The sequence below is a fragment of the Nelusetta ayraudi genome, unplaced genomic scaffold (genome assembly GCF_046127955.1).
Source record: "Nelusetta ayraudi isolate G7.1 ecotype Tasmania unplaced genomic scaffold, CSIRO-AGI_Nayr_v1 ptg000042l, whole genome shotgun sequence".
Lineage (NCBI taxonomy): Eukaryota > Metazoa > Chordata > Actinopteri > Tetraodontiformes > Monacanthidae > Nelusetta > Nelusetta ayraudi.
Window position 1 is genome coordinate 6,798,649 of NW_027466092.1, and position 17,766 is coordinate 6,816,414.

At 43.1% G+C, this 17,766-nt stretch overlaps 2 protein-coding genes across 9 annotated transcripts in view; one reads left to right on the forward strand and one right to left on the reverse strand.

The window, feature by feature from the left end:
- Positions 1-17,766, forward strand: part of LOC142893397 (mitogen-activated protein kinase kinase kinase 11) — a 395,948-nt gene that overhangs the window by 320,120 nt on the left and 58,062 nt on the right. The gene's annotated exons all lie outside the window — the stretch shown is intronic.
- The window catches only part of nrxn2b (neurexin 2b), a 488,522-nt gene that overhangs the window by 243,230 nt on the left and 227,526 nt on the right, over positions 1-17,766 (reverse strand). For all 8 annotated transcript variants that reach the window (XM_076033939.1, XM_076033942.1, XM_076033936.1 and 5 more), the window contains 2 exons: positions 15,810-15,983; positions 11,361-11,480 (listed from right to left, as the gene is read on the reverse strand). In XM_076033939.1, coding sequence (XP_075890054.1) covers positions 11,361-11,480; positions 15,810-15,983 — 294 coding nt within the window. The remainder of the gene's footprint in view (positions 1-11,360; positions 11,481-15,809; positions 15,984-17,766) is intronic.

Consider the following 17,766-nt stretch of genomic DNA (forward strand, 5'->3'; position numbering starts at 1 on the left):
CACTCCCCCTAATCAACTGCCAATTGAGCGAGTGATAACGTTGCGTCACTGTAAACACATTCCGGTAAAGCGTCTACTTGATATTCAAATATGTACACTGGGGGAAAATTCATCTCTGCGGGTAAAATTATACGTACAAATTTGATTTAAAAAAAATAAAAAGCTCACTAAAATGTATATTGCTGCTTCTGCACTTGAACAGATACATAAAATAAAATCCCATACGAATGGTTAACGGTAAGCAAAAGAAACCTCTTCATCATGGCGTGAGGGTGCGGATGTGAGCCGGGGAACGCTCCTTGGTGTATAATAATACTTTAGGGAAGGGGATTGAGGTATATTCCTGATTTATCACCCTCTTTGGCCGCCATCATTTATCACCAGGCCGGCCAGCGGATTCCGGTCTGCTTCAAAATGGCAACGGTGTTTCCACTTGGGGAATTCCATTACTGGTCTGGGAACAGGGGGCGGTGAGGAAGGTTCGCTCAATAGTACAACTGCTGGTGTTTTGGAGGAATTTGTCCTATATTGCGCTGACTGAGAGATGTTATCTCTCTCACTAGAGGTGTGCACAACATTTATATGTAGCTATGACATTTACTTCTTATAGTCATATATATATATATGTGAAGTGATGGACATATATTTTTATTTCTACATGGGGGCACATTATCACCTATTGTAAGACAATTACATTAGCAACTCACCCTGACAATGGAATCTTATTCATGCAGGGCTTTTGAAATGGTGCAGATCTTTCCTTGCACTGCAAACAGTTTTTGATGAGCTGCAGAACATTTGTGACTCTTTGAGTCTCACTGCTATGCATCATATGGTCTCTCCATTTGTTGCCATGTGAAGTTAACAGATTTTCTAGACTTTTTTTAATTTATTTATCACTGGCTGGAACAAAGAGTGAGCTAAAGTCACCATTCCATTTTTGCTGTATTATAATATTCTGATTAAGTATTTTCCATGTGGATTAAAATCAATACTTTTCCGCCGCATATAGCGAGCTCCTTTTTCTCCAATCCAATCATTTCCATGAACACCATATAAAAAAGTTTCTTTACAACCCATGTAACTAACATGCAATCCACTTCAAATAGAACAGCGGGGCTTATGCAAAAAAATAAACACCACTACTTTACTAATTTAGCTGCAAATCTCCAACTTGTTCTCATCAAATCCGATTTCTGTTGTGGATCTGTTAAGCAGCATGTTAGCTTGTTATCGCAACATTCATTTGGAAGTGAAATAGGCATGGTGTGTGTGTGTGTGTATGTGTGTGTGTGTGTGTGTGTGTGTGTGTGTATCTGAGTGAGCTCGCTGCCATTTCTTTGTCAAGCTCTATTAACTTAACACAAAGCCTCCCAAGTCTTACTTTATGGGGCAAGACAAGAAACCGCTGTGGGCTGAGAGCTGCAGACTGATTGACTGTGTGCTCCTTGAAAACAAAACTTTTGCGTGTCGTCGATGTGAGGCACGCTTAAAACTACAATCCATTCCCGGTTTTAACTGTGTGAGACACCGGACAAAGCCCGAGGTATTTCACAAAAAAGGAAAGTTAGTGAACATTTTGCTCCCCTGCCTTTAAGACTTGAAAATTGAAAGTCTGGCTTGACTACACTTGAAAGAGCGCAATTAATTTTACAACACAGTTCTAATGTTAAAATTTCTCATGCTTTAAACGCTTAAGCCCTGTTACCAGCAACAGTGGGAATCCGTCGGCCTGCAGGGAGCAGCGGCGGATGGGGGCTGGGGATAAAGGGCACGGAGGTACAGGAGCGGAGGAAGAGGAAGAAGAAGACAGGATGGAGAGGGAAGGCAAGGTGAAGAGGAGGCTGTCAGCTCAACTTATCGACAGCTCAGCCCCCACAGGGATAAATACAAGGAAGCTATGTTTGTGTGTGTGTGCGCGCGTGCGTGCACACGCGTGTTTGTATGTGTGCACGTGCGCGTGCCCGTGTGTCAGTCCTGATGATCTACCATGTCAACTTGAGTAAAGGTCTCTCTACGTGCTGATGCCCTCAGGAAACATTGACATTCTCAGCACTTTCTTGTCTCAACGCGTGTGTGCGCAAGTGTGTGTACGTGCACGTGTGTGCGTCTCTGTGTGTGTGTGTGTGTGTGTGTGTGTGTGTGTGTGTGTTTACACTGAGTGGTAGTGGGGAGGAGAACATTAGGCTGTCTTAGCGGTGTTTCCTCCCACCAGATCCTGTGCGGATGGTACTTTCTGGTATTTAATGAATTCTGGGAGTACATCATCCCTAAAGCGGGGGTTATTATTTCAGGTGGTCAGCACAACTGATGGTAAATATGACTTCTCTGCGTTTTGCACAGATAATTTAAGGCATCCTCAAAAGAAAAGCCTCTTCTCAAATCTCCCTCTCAGAGACTCAAAGGCCGAATGTGTCTCTTTTAATAGCAATACAAAGAATAGATAATGCGCGTGTACATTTCAGTACACTAAAAATAATTTCCAACAATAGGAAGCTTTATTTAAATCAGAGTAAGTCCCTTTGTATGACGAGAGACGGGAAGATCTGCTCGGGGTTTAATGACACAAAAGCTATGTTGTCAAGTGTGATGGGGGAAAAAAAAACGTGTTGATATATGTTTTCTTACTCAACCTAAATCATCCTGACTACTTACATACTATTTATCACGCTTGTGTTGTAGTAACTGGTCATTGGGAGTGAAATTCAAAGGAATGTGGATGACACAAGGCAGTGCAAAACAACAATCTACCGCCATAGCGATCACATTTGACTGCTGGTCAGAGACATTCCCACAAATGAATAATAATAGGGGGTTGAAAAGCCTTTTAGCGCCTGCATGTGACCACCATTAGTGACATGGTAACACTGCGGTAGGAATCAAAAGGCTTCTCTCACACACATGCACACAATTGACACGGGCAAGCGCATCCCTCCCCGTTGTTCCCGTCAATCCGGTGGTATGTGTATGTTGGCAGTAAATTTGCACCAGAGGCTTCAGTCGGGCTCATAATGATGAAACAAGTCAGATGAGCGACATTTGTATTTACCATGGACAAACAAGCAAAAAAAAAAATGTGCAAGGCAGAGGGAAAAGTGTGCACGGGAGCCCACGGGAGAAGTAATTGCTTCGCCCATCTTTCAACCCCTTCTCATAGTTTGGCTACGTCCCCCATGTAAACACAAACGCAAATATTCCTCTTATCTCTGTTGTTCTCAATTCACGAAAATACTTTTGATAATGTTTGCGAGTGGCTGAAGTGGTCTCAAAGCAATTACAAAGCGCCATTAATTGTGTTTTACTACTCCAATTATTTTTGTTTAAAGCTCATCTAATCTTTAATTAAAACTTAAAAAAGGGAGACAAAAGGAGAGAGAGAGAGAGAGGGAGAGAGAGAGAGAGAGAGAGAGAGAGAGAGAGAGAGAGAGAGAGAGAGAGAGAGAGAGAGAGAGATTCTGCAGTGTTATCAAACGGCGAGAGACCAAAGGAAGATTTCTCCCGGTGCTTTTACCCACAGGAATCAGAAGGTTTGTGGATTACCTGCCAAAGCCACTGGCCTCAAAACACAAACAGACACTCTGGGGGTAAAAAAGAGATTGAACAAAAATAAAACGGAAAAAAACAACAAAACAAACAACAAAATGCCCATAAAAAAAAAACCCTAGGAGCAGACGGTTTTGAAGACTGAAAGAGTGGGTGGGCTCGGAGTTAAAGTGTTATTGCAGCTACGATACCTGTGCCTTGGTTTCCCACAAACTTTTCTCATATAATGGGGCAGAATTAAAGTGCCTGTCCTTCCCACTCTCTGGCTTTGATGGAGTCTACGCTGTCATCTCTGACAAACTGTACAAGACTGTTCTTGAGTTTCATTGGGGGATTAAACGGGAGCCTAGAAGTGTAAAACTGAACCTTGAAAGCAGCAAAGTTCTTCTACGGAGCGCTTCTAGAGACCAAATAGGTTTTAGCACTGTGCCTAAATTCCCTCTGCACGCCGCAACACCATTCCATCACCAGCATACACTCGGGTCCTTCCAGTATTTCGCAACCATCCACCAATTCTTTGGCCATGCTTTCACTCGCAGCACACGGCAAAAGGGAAGATAGCTGCGAGTCCCACTTTCTCTCCGTCTAATTTCTGGAACAGCCGACGACTGTGAGGGAGTGCAGGTTCTCTCTATGTGTGTGTGTGTGTGTGTGTGTGTGTGCGAGTAAGCCAAGTAATTATTTAGGATTCACACTGTTTTTCTGGCCTAATGAGGTGGCACTTAATTGCAAGGCCTGGACAGCAGTTCTTTCTAGGCACGCTTGGAAACAGTCACGAGAGGCAGTGGGATAGGCTGAGGAGGTGGTTGAGAGAATAACAACCGTCAACATAGATAGAGAGTGGGGTGACATACGATGTGGACAAAACAGTCACAGATTTCTTCAAAGTTTATCTGATTTGGCTTCCGGGAATCGACGTCAATTGCCAATTAACATAAATAAAAAAATTGTTTATGAATTTTGTCTTGTTTTGTTTGCGATCTTACTTGCATGTATTGCTTGGATTGAGTGATTGAATAATGCGACTGACACTCAGAGTACTGCTCTCCGTCCTGAGCTACTCTGGGCTCAGCACGGCATCTATGTTGAAAGCCTCTATGGCCGACATTATCATTTAGCAGGCTTGGAACTGATACTAAGCTCACTTCAAACACAGTAACACTGCATAAAACAAACCGCTTCGCCTGGGAGATCACTATCTTCACTTTTTTTATTTATTTTTTTTTTCCCCTGACTTTTGTCTCCATCTGAAGTGGTGCACAAAGCTAACAATCACCCGCCGAGTCGCTTGGGAAGATGAGAGCGAGTGGATTCCGGTAATAAGGTTCAATCCAGTTTGTCAAAGAGCAACAGAGGCATGATCAATGGCTGTTGAAACATATTAGGCCTATCTAGAATTAAGTGCTTGCTGGCGAGAACACAGGTTTTTCTGTTATTTTATTTATTTTTTGAGATTCACTGACAGCCCATCAGAGAGAGAGAGAGAGTCAGAGAGAGCGACCATTAATCTTCTCTGAGGGAGAATTTTCGGCAGTCGATACCAATAGCGCTGCTCATAATGCAACATGAGTTTACTATTAGATTTTGCACACATGTTGGCTCTCAGGGCACCGAGCTGGGGCTTGCGGGGATGGGCGTTCTGTGGATGCAAGCGTGGAAACCTAGCGAGGACGGCTTGGTGCTTTAACTTTTGTGGGATCAGCAGTGGAGCAAAGGAAAGAGAGACGAGGGACCGACCGGGGAGAGGCGGCAGACTGAAATCAGCAGTGCTGCAAACTCACTGGCACTCTGCGCTCAATTAGTATGCCTGACAGCACTTTGCACCGGCAGCTGGATTCATTGTATGTGTGCACGTGTTGTGCCAACGCCCCGCGAATGCGGTTAAACAAAGAATTGAACACAGGCAGCCGCCCCCTCCCACTCCTCCACCCCCAACTCTTTTTTTTTTTTTTTTTTTCCCTCCCGGCGCCCGCCTCACTCTCCCTTCTCCACCTTGTTTTCTCTTGGCCGCTATCTCGCCGGCGTAAACAGGGAATGAGCGAGCGGCAGAGAGACAAAGCCCTCATACAGCACGCACTTACACAGCATCTCTGTCTGAGTTGGTTCCAGATGAATAAGGCAGAATACCAAGTGGCCCACTTATACGCTACGCGGAGACAAATAGACCAGTCAATCACCACGGGCTGCTGCTGCATAACAAACGCTCTCTGCTGTTTGTGCGCGCTCAAGACAGCATTTAGTTTTTTTTTGTTTTTTTTTTCTTGCCTCTGTTTACTGTAGGGGGGGTGGCACACCAGATGTTTTTTGACCCTGAATGAACAGAATATATATATATATATATATATATATATATATATATATATATAATATATATATATATATATATATATATATATATATATATATATATATATATATATATATATATATATATATATATATATATACATTTTAAAATAAAATATTGTAACTGACTATGCGATCACGGCTCAAAGTTTGATTTTTTTTTTTTTGTTTATTTATTTATTCATTTATTTTGCAGAGTATCTGGACAGTATAAGTATGTAATCGTTTTGGAACGTTCCAATGAAAATAAAAATATAATATTTCCACAAAGGAATTATTATTGTCAGCTCCAATTTCTCCTAGAGTGTAAGATAAATAAATATCTTGTTAAATTACATATAGAGCAGGGTAAAACATTTGCAATTGATTTGCAATTAATCGCGATTAAAACATTTAATCGACTGACAGCCCTAATATATAATATCTTTTTGCAACTGACATTAAAATATCAATATTTGCTGTAGTATGCAGTAATTTAGAGTTAACATATACTTCAAATGCATGTATTTACTCATTCATTGATTTTGGCATCATTGTAGCAAATTGCCGCACCATTTACAAGACCTGTAAACCATGCCAGTTGACAGGAACTGCTTATATTTCTATCTGCACTGTGAACTGTGGCTGTTTAAATTGCTGAGGTTAGGTGCACACAGAAGGCTAAGCGTGAGCAAAAGCATAGTCAATGAGTTGAGCTGTACTGGATCCAAGGGCAAACACGGCGTTAACAGCCAAACATTGCAAACACAGAGATGTTGCAAAACCACAACCAAAAATGTGAACACAAAACAGATGTAACAGGGAAAAATGCTCCAATCACAGAAACAAATTCACTCAGCAAAACCAAATTATGCTTGGCCTCTCGGGGGACTGGAAGATGAAAAGTCTCTAGCATGCTAACATTGGCAATGTAAATCAGTTTCTCTTCTCTTGTTTCTCAAAAAGACAAACAAAGGAAATTTTACCTTTTATTTATAACGGAAACAATTCTGAGATTTGGGCAGTTGGAACACAATTGAATGAGTAAAAAGTATATATACAAAAAAAAAAAAAAAAGGTTGAAAGATGCGAGAGCAAGGAAGATGAGCAAGTAAGCTTTAAATAATGCCTGAGAGACAGTATGCACTGCCTGAAACTGGTGTGTTGATTTTCAGGCCCAAATGATTTTTATGTAAGTGTATTTGATAATTGGAGAAGCCTCCCCTTTGGTACTACAGAAAGGCTTTTAACACTGCGATTAGAAAACTAAACTTGTGAGACTAAAAATCCAGTCCAATTAATCCAGAACAAATACTGCTGTTTATTAAGTAGCTGCTTTAGGCCAACTGAATCATCCCTCCTTTCATTAACACAAGGCTGCAATTTAACAGCCCGCAATCTAGCTCATGTTAAAGGACCTACAACGCAAGGCTATCAATGAAAACAACCTAAACGCACGCAAAAGTCACCATTTTCTCTGTATTGAACAGAACTCGTTGACTTCCCTTCTCTTGTCTTTATAGAGTGCCACTATGAAGCTTCAGTGTGTCTGTGAAGGTGCAGGGTGAAAGCAACTTTGGACCAGCTGAATGTTGCTACACCAATCCTACCAATTCTACAGGGACATTAGCTATGAAACCAGCCTGCAAAAGTCTTTGAATCCAAATTCAAGGCTCTATCACACAAGCTTATATGACACTGCAAGCCTGGGGATAACGATGCATGACGCCTCCAAAGGTTTTACCTGCAACAATACTGCAAGGGGAAACAACACACCTCCTCATATGATCACTGGAATGTCATTGGGAAGGAGATGGCAGCAGTTGCAGTCATAGTTAATAATAAGAGGTTGCATTTACGATGGATCGCCTGTCTTTAAGCTGGAGTAGATGGTAAGACAGAGGTATTTTCTTTAGGTTTGTTTTTTGAAATGTTGAAGCCTGCAATAAATCTAAGCTGCCCGGACCAGTTGGCGAGCAGATCTGAAGTCTTTAAACCGCCGTCATGTGAACCGCACCCATTGCAGTAAGGCCGACCAATGGACGATTACCGCAATTCTCAGAAGATGAAAATCAAACGTGGCATGAGCCTGCCGCAATGGGTAAAAAGACGCGTGTCTGATGTAAATGGAGAGAGTGTTGAAACAACCAATTCAAATAGCTGCTTAGAGTAAATTAGCCATTTCTCATTCCGACTGCAAGGAAAACTCACAACTGTCTAAACTTGTTGGGCGGAAAAACAATATTAGGCATACTACCACTGAGAGCCTGATGGCTGTAATGGCCATATACACTTGGCAGCCAGCCCCTTAAGCTACTCACTAGATTATCACCATCCACACAAATACACACACACACACATACTGCTCTTCTCTAGCGCCACGCGTAAACCCACATGCATTCTGTACACATCCACTGTGGAAAGCCATCCACAGACTGAAGCTATTATGACAGAATAATTATGCAAATGTCCTCGACCACGCACTCCGCCTGTGATCGGCCTCCTTCCTGTCGCACAGCTCCATTCAAATCAATTCCAAGCTGCGATAACAAAGGTATTTACAGTACCCCCACACCCCCCACTCCCTGGGGGTGTGAGACCAGCGTGTCACCAGGCAGAGGTGAGCGTGTGTCCACCTTCTCACACTGCGTCTGGCCCGAGTGAAAAATGAAGTGTGGGACGTCTCTGTGCTCCTTTGTGATTCATTTCTGTGGTCCTATTTTTGTTCCTTCTTTTGATGACACGCACAAACACACACACACACACACACACACACACACACACACACACACACTCATGGGCACCTTTTGAAAAGCTACAAAGAGATGCAATGCACCTGGTAACCCGCCGCAGTCGCAGTGTTTGCTGTATGTTGCAAACTCATGTACAGACATGAGACACAGGCTAGTTCACATTATTGCACATGAAAAATAATTGCATTATGTTTTAATTAAACAGTGAGAGCATGGGTGGGGTATTGTAACCCTTGAAGAAAAAAGAACAGGTCGGCCTGAAGGAAGAAAAAAAAATGTTACAAGTTCCTACCTTGGATTCTGAGAATCAGTGATGGCTCAAGAAAGTTTTTGAGAAGACTCAGAAGAGAAAAAAAAAAAAAAACTCTTGATTGATGATCATGAAGGGCCAGAGGAAGCTCAAGGTCACACCCGCAGTGAAGAAAACAACAAGGGGAGTAAATGAGAGGAAGGTAACCCGATGCAGAATGCAAATCGGGCTCTCAAGAGCGAGAAGCAAGTTTTGCTTTTCAAGATTCCGAGGCGGGAGAAACTTAGACGAAAGTGCAAGTCTGGAGGAGAGCGGCTGCTTTGAGGAGGAGGGGGAAAAAAAACATGAAGCAACAGAGAACAGCTTTTGCAGTGCATGCACATATGTAAAGAGGCTGCCATACTCCAGCAAGACACATCTGAAAACCGTCCAAATGAGCCGGTGTGGCCAATTATTCATTCCAACTGTTTTGTAGTCCAATGCGCACACATGTCTTAACAGAAGTTTGTTGGCTTTTGTGTTTGCGTCCTAAAAATGGTCGTGCGCAAATATTCATGGATTCAAAGTTGGTCATTGTCGTCCTATAGTATGACAGCACCTCCATTTGAATAAACGGCACACGGTGCAAAGCGGAGGGGGCATCGCAACAGCAGCTGGCACACTGATTGTTCTCCAGGAACATAATTAAATGCTGCTGTTTGATGATGAGCGCTCGTGCTGCCTGTTGAGGTCCTCCCCTTCCGCTCCGCGCTCTCTCGCCACAAGCACATCACCCGGCTCTTCTGTTAAAACACCTCACACCAGCAGGTTTCTACCTATCATCTCTGAGAGCTGGGCTGCTGCTGGGCCGCTCTTCCCACAGGCAGAGTCCCCCTCTTCCTCCTCCTCCTCTTCCTCTTCCTCCCCCTCAAGGGCCGAGGGATCCCTCTGCTTATCTTAGGCCGGCTGTCTACTGGGACTACGGAGGTGTTCCATTGCCCTCTCCCCATCAAAGGAGCGCCATGTTAATCGCCCTCCCACTGCCGTGCCTTCTAATCATCTGTCTCGCTAACATGGCATAACATGTGCAGCACTGATAAACTCTACCGCAAAAAAGGAACATGAGGCGGTTCATCTTTTAAATATTCCCCACCATTAAACAAGTAAAAAGTGTGAATTCAAACAAGCGGACTATCGTGTCACTCTGCCCTGCTAACGGCCAGTGCTATAAGCTAACTGGTCTTGGGTTTTAAAGTCACAAACACTGGAGGGTAGACACCAAGCGTCTACATGGTGGAACAGTCTGATTACATGTATTATATTTAGGCTACACTTGTTTACTTTAGCACAACAACTCACAAAGACTTTATGAGTATCTTGGATAGCATACATGCTAATGGTAAATGCAAAATCTATAGCGTGTAAAGACAGATTTCCAACCAATAACAAGCAGCACACTTGATGAATCCTCCCTCTCAGTTTTTCTCCAAGCCTTCCTTTCCTTTCCTCAGCTTACTCTCTGCCAGACACCCAGCAGGTAACTGCATGGCAGTGACACGGAACGTAAATCACCATATCCTCTCACAGCATGCATGAGAAGTGCCTCGGGAGCCAATGTCTCAGTGGCTCGGGAGCCAGTGTCTCAGTGACTCACTGAGTTTTACAATCGGAAGTGTTACTGTGAGTGGTGCAAGAGGCAAGAAAACTGAATGATATGTTAATACAGAGAGCAGGGGTGCGCGGTGGCCCTGCTAATGTAGAGCTATACGCTTGTCGACTCCGGGTTCCATTGAGGAACTTGACTTGTGTTTGCAAGGCGGCATGTTGAACAGTCGAAATCATCAGCATAGGCAGCAGCCATAACACCGTAACTGTGGGTAAAAATCCCGGGTGCATTCCGAATTGCATACTCCTTTGGCAAACACTAAATGTTTTGACTGTGCCGGTCCAGAGTGGTACACAGCAAAGCAGTGAAGTGTTTGCACACAAAGTAAATTAATAAATGAAAACAACAAATAGATAAGAGTGCGCGACAACACTACAATCTCAAAAGCCCTCATATTGATGTTCCTCCGCTAGCTAAGAATAGGGTGCATTGGCTAGCCATCATGCGGCGAAGCCGAGGCTGCTTATTATGGGTATTTTTTTCAAGCATCAATGTTACGCTGTGCGTTTGGTTCAATTGTTTTAAGTCTTGAGCATTCTTCTCCAGTAATAAAAGAGGTTCACAGTTTACTTGGCGATAGTTTCAAAGTAAATACGTTGTTATCATAAAGAGGAAAGAAAAAATAAAAGTAGTGCACAATCTGCTTGTGCAGTACCCTGCTGAGATGAATGCAGCGCACAGTATGTCCATTGTATAGAAGCACGCCGGCAGAAGTATGCAATTTGGAACAAACCTCCAACGAGCAGCTTCCTGCCTGGCTAGACAGACATGGACCTACGGCGCCTCCGTCCGCCACGCACACACTCCAACCACACACGGCAGGCTAAATAGGAAGGCCACTTACGATCGTTGCAGAATGAACCACCATAGGACGTCATGGTGCAGTCGCAGGTGAAGCCCTCCCACTGCTGGAGACACACCCCCTGATGGTAGCATGACTCCTCCGTACAGGTGGTACTGGGTCCTGTGGGCGCCACCACAAAGAACAATCATATTTGTTAGCATATTCTGATTGATCATTCATTCATTCAATTGTTTTTTTTTTTGGCTGATCCAACCAAAATTCTCTGTTTAGCTCCGTTTAATTTAAAAACTATTTTGCTCACAACCCCATTAGCCCTCCACAAAATCAAAATATCCAGCTCACCGCGGAGATGAAGAGGGTTTATGTTAGGTGTAGAAGTGTGCAGATATCAAATCTGGGTCGGTGCGGCGAATGCACAGTTAAAAAGTCAAATTTGTCATGCACGGGGTCTTTAACAGCGTGGCACGGCAGCTCAGTCTGCTTAGACAGGTTCACAATTTTCTGGTTGCAAATTTTATTTGGGTGCCTCTATTGATAAAGCACTTTATTGAATATTGTATGCACATAATTTGCAGGGTTAGTTTTTCAACACTTTAGATTTTAACTGGTCAAATTAAACATTCATTGCTAATATGTTTTTGCCAGAAACATTTTACTGCTCAACCGTGATCCACTTGATTTGTGTCGTCCTGCGGAGCTGAAGAGCCACGGAGGACAGGCAGGGAGGAGCAGAAAGAATGATTACAGCAATCAACGCATGTACACATTTTGCTGCTTTTGTGTTTGCCGGCTCTCCGCTGTTGTTCCGCTCCTGCTGTCATGGATGACCGAAGACATTAAATTTTCAATTAGAAACTCTGCTCTTGTCATTTCTCAGTGGGCCTCGAGCTGCTAATTAGGCTGGGTAATGTAAAAGGCTTCTTTGAGAGTGCACGTTCATACTTTAGATTAAACATACCCACAAATCATTAGGTGCCGACATGTGAACAGACATGATGCAAAAACGATTATCTCTGGATCGGTTTTTGTTCCCTCTGTGATACTAGAAGCACATATGACGGATGAAAACCAATTTGCTGTCTTTGCTGCAGGACTTGATGTGTTCTTTAGAGCACACGTGCAAAAAAGAAAGAAAATGAAAATCAGAAGGGTGGCATTCAAGCTTAAAATGCAGATCAGGTCACAAGGCGAGAGAACTATTCCAAAAATAAATAAGCGTGGTGAGTGTCGTGTTGGTGGTGGGGATGGATTCTCATTAAAATCTCAATTAAACACCAACATTTCCAAAGACCCACGGTTCAACGGCAGACTAATTTGTTTCCTCGTAGATAAACAGACATCTCACTGTGCCATTTACAAATGGTCCAATTAAAAGAAAGCCCTCCTCCCCCTCCAAAACCCAGAGAAAATAAATAATGAAATATAATAGTAAATCACCGATGTGTGAGAGGTTTCTACTTTACGCTTCAAAATGTCAGCTTAAATTCAATTTGATTTTTTTTTTTTTTTTTTTATCCGCTAGTTCTGTTAGTATTTCCTAACCAGGCTAATTGCCCAATTAATTGCTGACTAATAACAGTTTCTATTGGGGAGGAAATTAAGCAGATTGTCATAATAGCCTCACCGTACCATAGCACTTCAAGTGGCCTTTAACTAGCGGTCAGCCACATGCTGTTTGCCTGGTTGCCAAAAGGAAATTTACTAAGGTGCTTTGAAACAAGTTGCATCAACAGTTCTCAACATCAGGGAAGACGTTAAACAATGCAGAGAGTCGATGAGCCAACATGAAAACACGAGCTGCGCTGAGCCCGAGGTAAAACCATCTCAGTCGCTGCCGTCACCTGTGTCACCAAGTAACAGCTGGGTGATAAATGAAACATCTGCCTCCTTTTTAACGATAGACTAGAGTGTCACGGCGCAGATCGACTTCTGTTGCTTAATTAAAAATTAAAGATTAATTAAGTGGTGTTCCTTGGAAACATTTTAAAGGTCCCACATTGTGCGAAATTCACTTTGCCAAAGTTTTAGAATGATTAAACCGGTTGGGTTATTAAATGACTACTGCTTACTTGATTTTTACAGCTAATGTAATAAACCCCACAAGCCAAATAGTATCCCTTGGTGATGTCACCAAGGGCACATCCAGGCCAGTTGTTTGTTCCACTCAGACTTGCCTTGTTTTGGTACAAATACAGGGCCAAACAAATTTTACTGAGATCTAGCACTTCTTCTTCTTCTTCTGTTTTCAACGATGATCAATAAGAAGTAAAAATGGGTTTAATATAGGAGCTTTGAAAACCAAGTGGAGCACATTGAGTGAAATTGTTGTTGACTCCCCAATAAATGTCTGCACTGTAACGTTTGCAAGAAATAATGGCAGAATCTTTTTTTCTTCTTTGCTTATTTTTTTCCTTCGCTTTTTTGGTCATTTATTCTTGCTACCCCCTTTTTTGAACTCTGCTGAATCAGCAACAGTTTTTATGCAGCTGAAATTCGATCCTCCCCATGTCCTTATGCCGCCCCCCAACGCACACATACACCCCACAACCCCTCTAAGTTGGTTTGATCTGCTGAGTCAGTAGAGAGCTGCAAGAACAAGCTCAGTGTGTTGCCCTTTGTTTGGCCCTTTGCTCTGGGGAGACGTGACCAGCAGCCACATCTGACCACACGTTTCCCTGGTCCACAAGCTTACGGTGACCCTTAGAAGAGACGGGGTCAGGGCTTTGGCAGTGGTCCACGGCCAGTACAACACAACACATCACAAAGGTGTCACCCCTCTTTTCTTGTTGAATAAGTTGTTACAAGTTATTCCATTTAGCTTCAAGTTATTCATAATCTGAACTCATACATGCACGTTAATAAAATCAATTGGAAGTTGGAAATGATCTCAGCTGATGTCATCGTCAACATTTAGGACTGTGTGAGAATATTGTGTTTGAAGTCATTTCTAAAAGCTGTTTGTGCAACATAAAGATGTATTCGCAGAACTTCACTTCACTTCACTTCACCCCATAATGGCAATGGTGTTTTCTGAGATTTTGAGATTTGTGCAAATTTATTAAAACTGCAACTTCCACAGCCTTTGCCATGAAGCTCAAAATTGAGATCAGGTGCATCCAGTTTCAACTGAATCATCCTTGAGGTGCTTATGTGGCTTAATTGGTGCCCACCTGTGTTAAATTGAGTTGATTGGACATGCGAGTCCTTCAGGTGCCTTTTGGCAAAAAAAAAAGAATTTAATCTATTTTGGAATGTGGCTGTAACATAAAAAAAAAAAATGCTCACTGATCACATGTGGCATATCATATCAAATGACATTAACATCCAGTACTGCTGCCTGCAGGTGTCAAAACTTGTACCTAATGTCATTTTGAACTGTGTTTGGAGCAAAGTAATTGCAGTGTAATAAAGCGCTTGGCAGGGTGCGGGTTACATATATTTATATATTTATATAAACCCTGGATCCGCGCTGCATCGCGTCAGCCAGCGCGCCCTCGAGGGAAATCAAGGCAGTGACCTCAGACACTCCGCACGCCATTGGGACGTGGTGGCGGAGGAGAAAGGCTTGTGAGCTGCGCTAGGAGGAAATGCCGCGGTCAAAGAATCCACTGTTATTCTGAGGATTAACTACCAAACACGGGGAGTCTGCAGCTCCAGATGCAGCGGCGCGGTGCTGCAGAGCTGCTGCTGCTGCTGCTGCTGCTGCTGCTGCTGCTGCTGCTGCTGCTGCTGCTGGCAGCTACAAACAACGACGACGACGACGACGACGACGGCTTCGGCATGGCTCACGCTAAAAGCCGGTGAAGATCAGGGTGCTCGCCAGTATCAGGTCCAATGACAATTGCATCAGAGGTGAAGATGCTTCCCTCATGGCGGATTTAGGCGGCATGGGGCGAGGGGAGTATAAGCAGACAGAGGCTTAGAATGTAAACACTGCCCAGAGCTGTAAGAATTTGGGTGGGGTTGCTTGTGTTTATCAGAAAAAGGCAGCAACACACAAATAACCAATTTGCCATGCTGGTGTGTCTGCTCTGCGCAAGGAGAAAAAAAAAACCCTCTCTCTCGCAGCCTCTCTTGCGAGGAGGAGAACATTTGAAAAGAGAACACTACAATTTGTTTTTATCCTCAATTGACACACTCAAATTACAGCTGAGTAGACAGTGACCCCATTCTTCAGCTATTTTGATGGAGATATTGCTGCAGAGTACTTTAGACACAGGATTTCCATTGCTAATGAATAATAACAGACAAACGGACAATCAATACTTTTTGATTCCCTCTCCCCATTCTACAAAAATAAATAATTTTTCTATTTTTTCCATCCCTACATCAGACCAGGGCGTCAGTGTGCGAGTTTGGCTGCAATATGCCGCAAAACAACTGTGCGTTCCCTTCTGTACTGACAGAGCAGCACTGTACCTGAATATGAAAGGTAAACATTGGAAAGTGGAAGTGAAAGTGTGCGGCAGACTGATCTCCATCACTCACCGTCGCAGCCTCGTTCCACCTGACCCACCCTGTGGAGGGCATCTGCAATCAGGTCGGGGAGTCTCCCATTCAGGTCCACGGAGGCCAGGCAGCCTTGGTACCCGTCCCGGGATGCAATGAGTTTGGGCAGATTGCTGTACATGTTCTTGATCACGCCACCGATGTACAGCTCTCCTGCACAGAGGAGAACACACATTCATTCATACCTTCACAAAAGTGACAAAACAAAAACAAACAAAATTAAATGAAAAAAGTTTCTGCACGACGGGTGATCTCTCATTTTGTTTTTGGGATTGTTTTTGAGTGTGGTATGGTGGCAATTTGATTTGCTGGAAGTAATACCACACAAATCAACAGTCCGAGAGATAAACCTCCAGGCAGCAGTCTATTTCCTTCTGTTTCCATTTTCAGTATGGCATGTTTTAGTTCGCCACAGTGATTGGTGGATTAAATGCAAGTTTATTGAAAAAAAAAAAAAAGTGTGCTATGCTTAAGGAAATAAGGACATTGTATGTAAGTTATTGGATGGATTAGACTGGGGAAGATATATTGCAGATGTGTGTGCACAGGATCAGCACCATGGACAGTGCCAAAAGATCGCTTTCTACAATTGTCAGTTGAGGTGCTTATATTGAGAAGCTGGATGGGGGTTGTAGAGTCTACCTTAGAATCAGGAGGTCGAGCATGCTTGACCTGCAGAGTGTATTTATTTGTTTACTTCTCTACCGTACTGCCGTCCCCCAGATGTGACTATGAGCAAACACAATGACTCTTGAACAGGTTGTGAATTGACATGTTTTTTTTTTCCGCCACAAGGCACAGTATTGATTCAACTCTTGGCTTATTGTAATCACTTTTGTGATTCAATTTCTTTTTGAAGTTGAGGGCTGAATGGCATAAAAACAAAACCAAAACCAAATATAACGATATGAAGCCTTGGGGTGCGATTTGTTGCTGAAATACTACAGGTGGTTCAAGGTACACACTGCAGAATCAAAGATTTAAATGTGGAGGCATGATTGTTCGGCGGTGCGCTCCTGCGAGACAATCCTGACAAAAATGCCTGTCACTGCAAAGGCGTTGCAAGCACACCTTGGTCTTTACATTATTCAAAGAAGACGCCTGCAGTTGACACGAATAGGTTGTACCGTATTGTGCCGAAGCACTGGAATTAACATTTGAAAGATTTACTCGTGTGCCTGTCAATACGCACAGCTCTTGTGGGAGAGGAAAAAAAAAAAAAATCCAGCTGTAGTTTCTCACTGGGAAAAACAAGAATGTGCATACTCAGCCAGATCATAAAGAGGAGTTTCAGGATGTCTTCCCGCTCAAGCACAATTATGGGCTCTTCACATTATCACACAAAAGGAAAATGTCTATCCACTTTAAATGCCAATTATTTTCCCCCTTGTACTCTCGCTTTTATGCGGCGGTTCATTGTAATTTTTCTGTGGTGTGAGGGGTACGCAGCAAGTCAGATGATGGAAAAAACAAAACAAAAAGGCCCCTTTGAAGTGAGTGCATATGAATAAACACCAGTTCAAAATGCTTTGAGCAATCTTCATCATCAGACCTTCTACTTTATTCTTCATCTCTAAGTTGGCGTGAAGATGAACATTGAGCAAAACGTTTCGGAGCGGAGGGAGAGTCTGCCGCAACGGCCGTCCGAGGAGACCCAGTGCAGATCTCAGAAAGAATATTTTCCACGGCTGAAAATCCAGAACTTTCAACATTAGCCCTCTGAGGAGGCAATGAGCCACGGGGTCAATTATATGTGGACTTTGCGTAATGGAACGAGTCGATGATGTTTGCCAACTTCTCTCTTGAATTAATGACTACTTGACACTTCATATTTCCTAGCCCCGGCCCTCTGGTATTATAATCAATACAACAAATTCATTAGCTGTCCGGCTGACTGATATACTCAAGCCTTGGACGTGGGAACAATTTAGCAAAT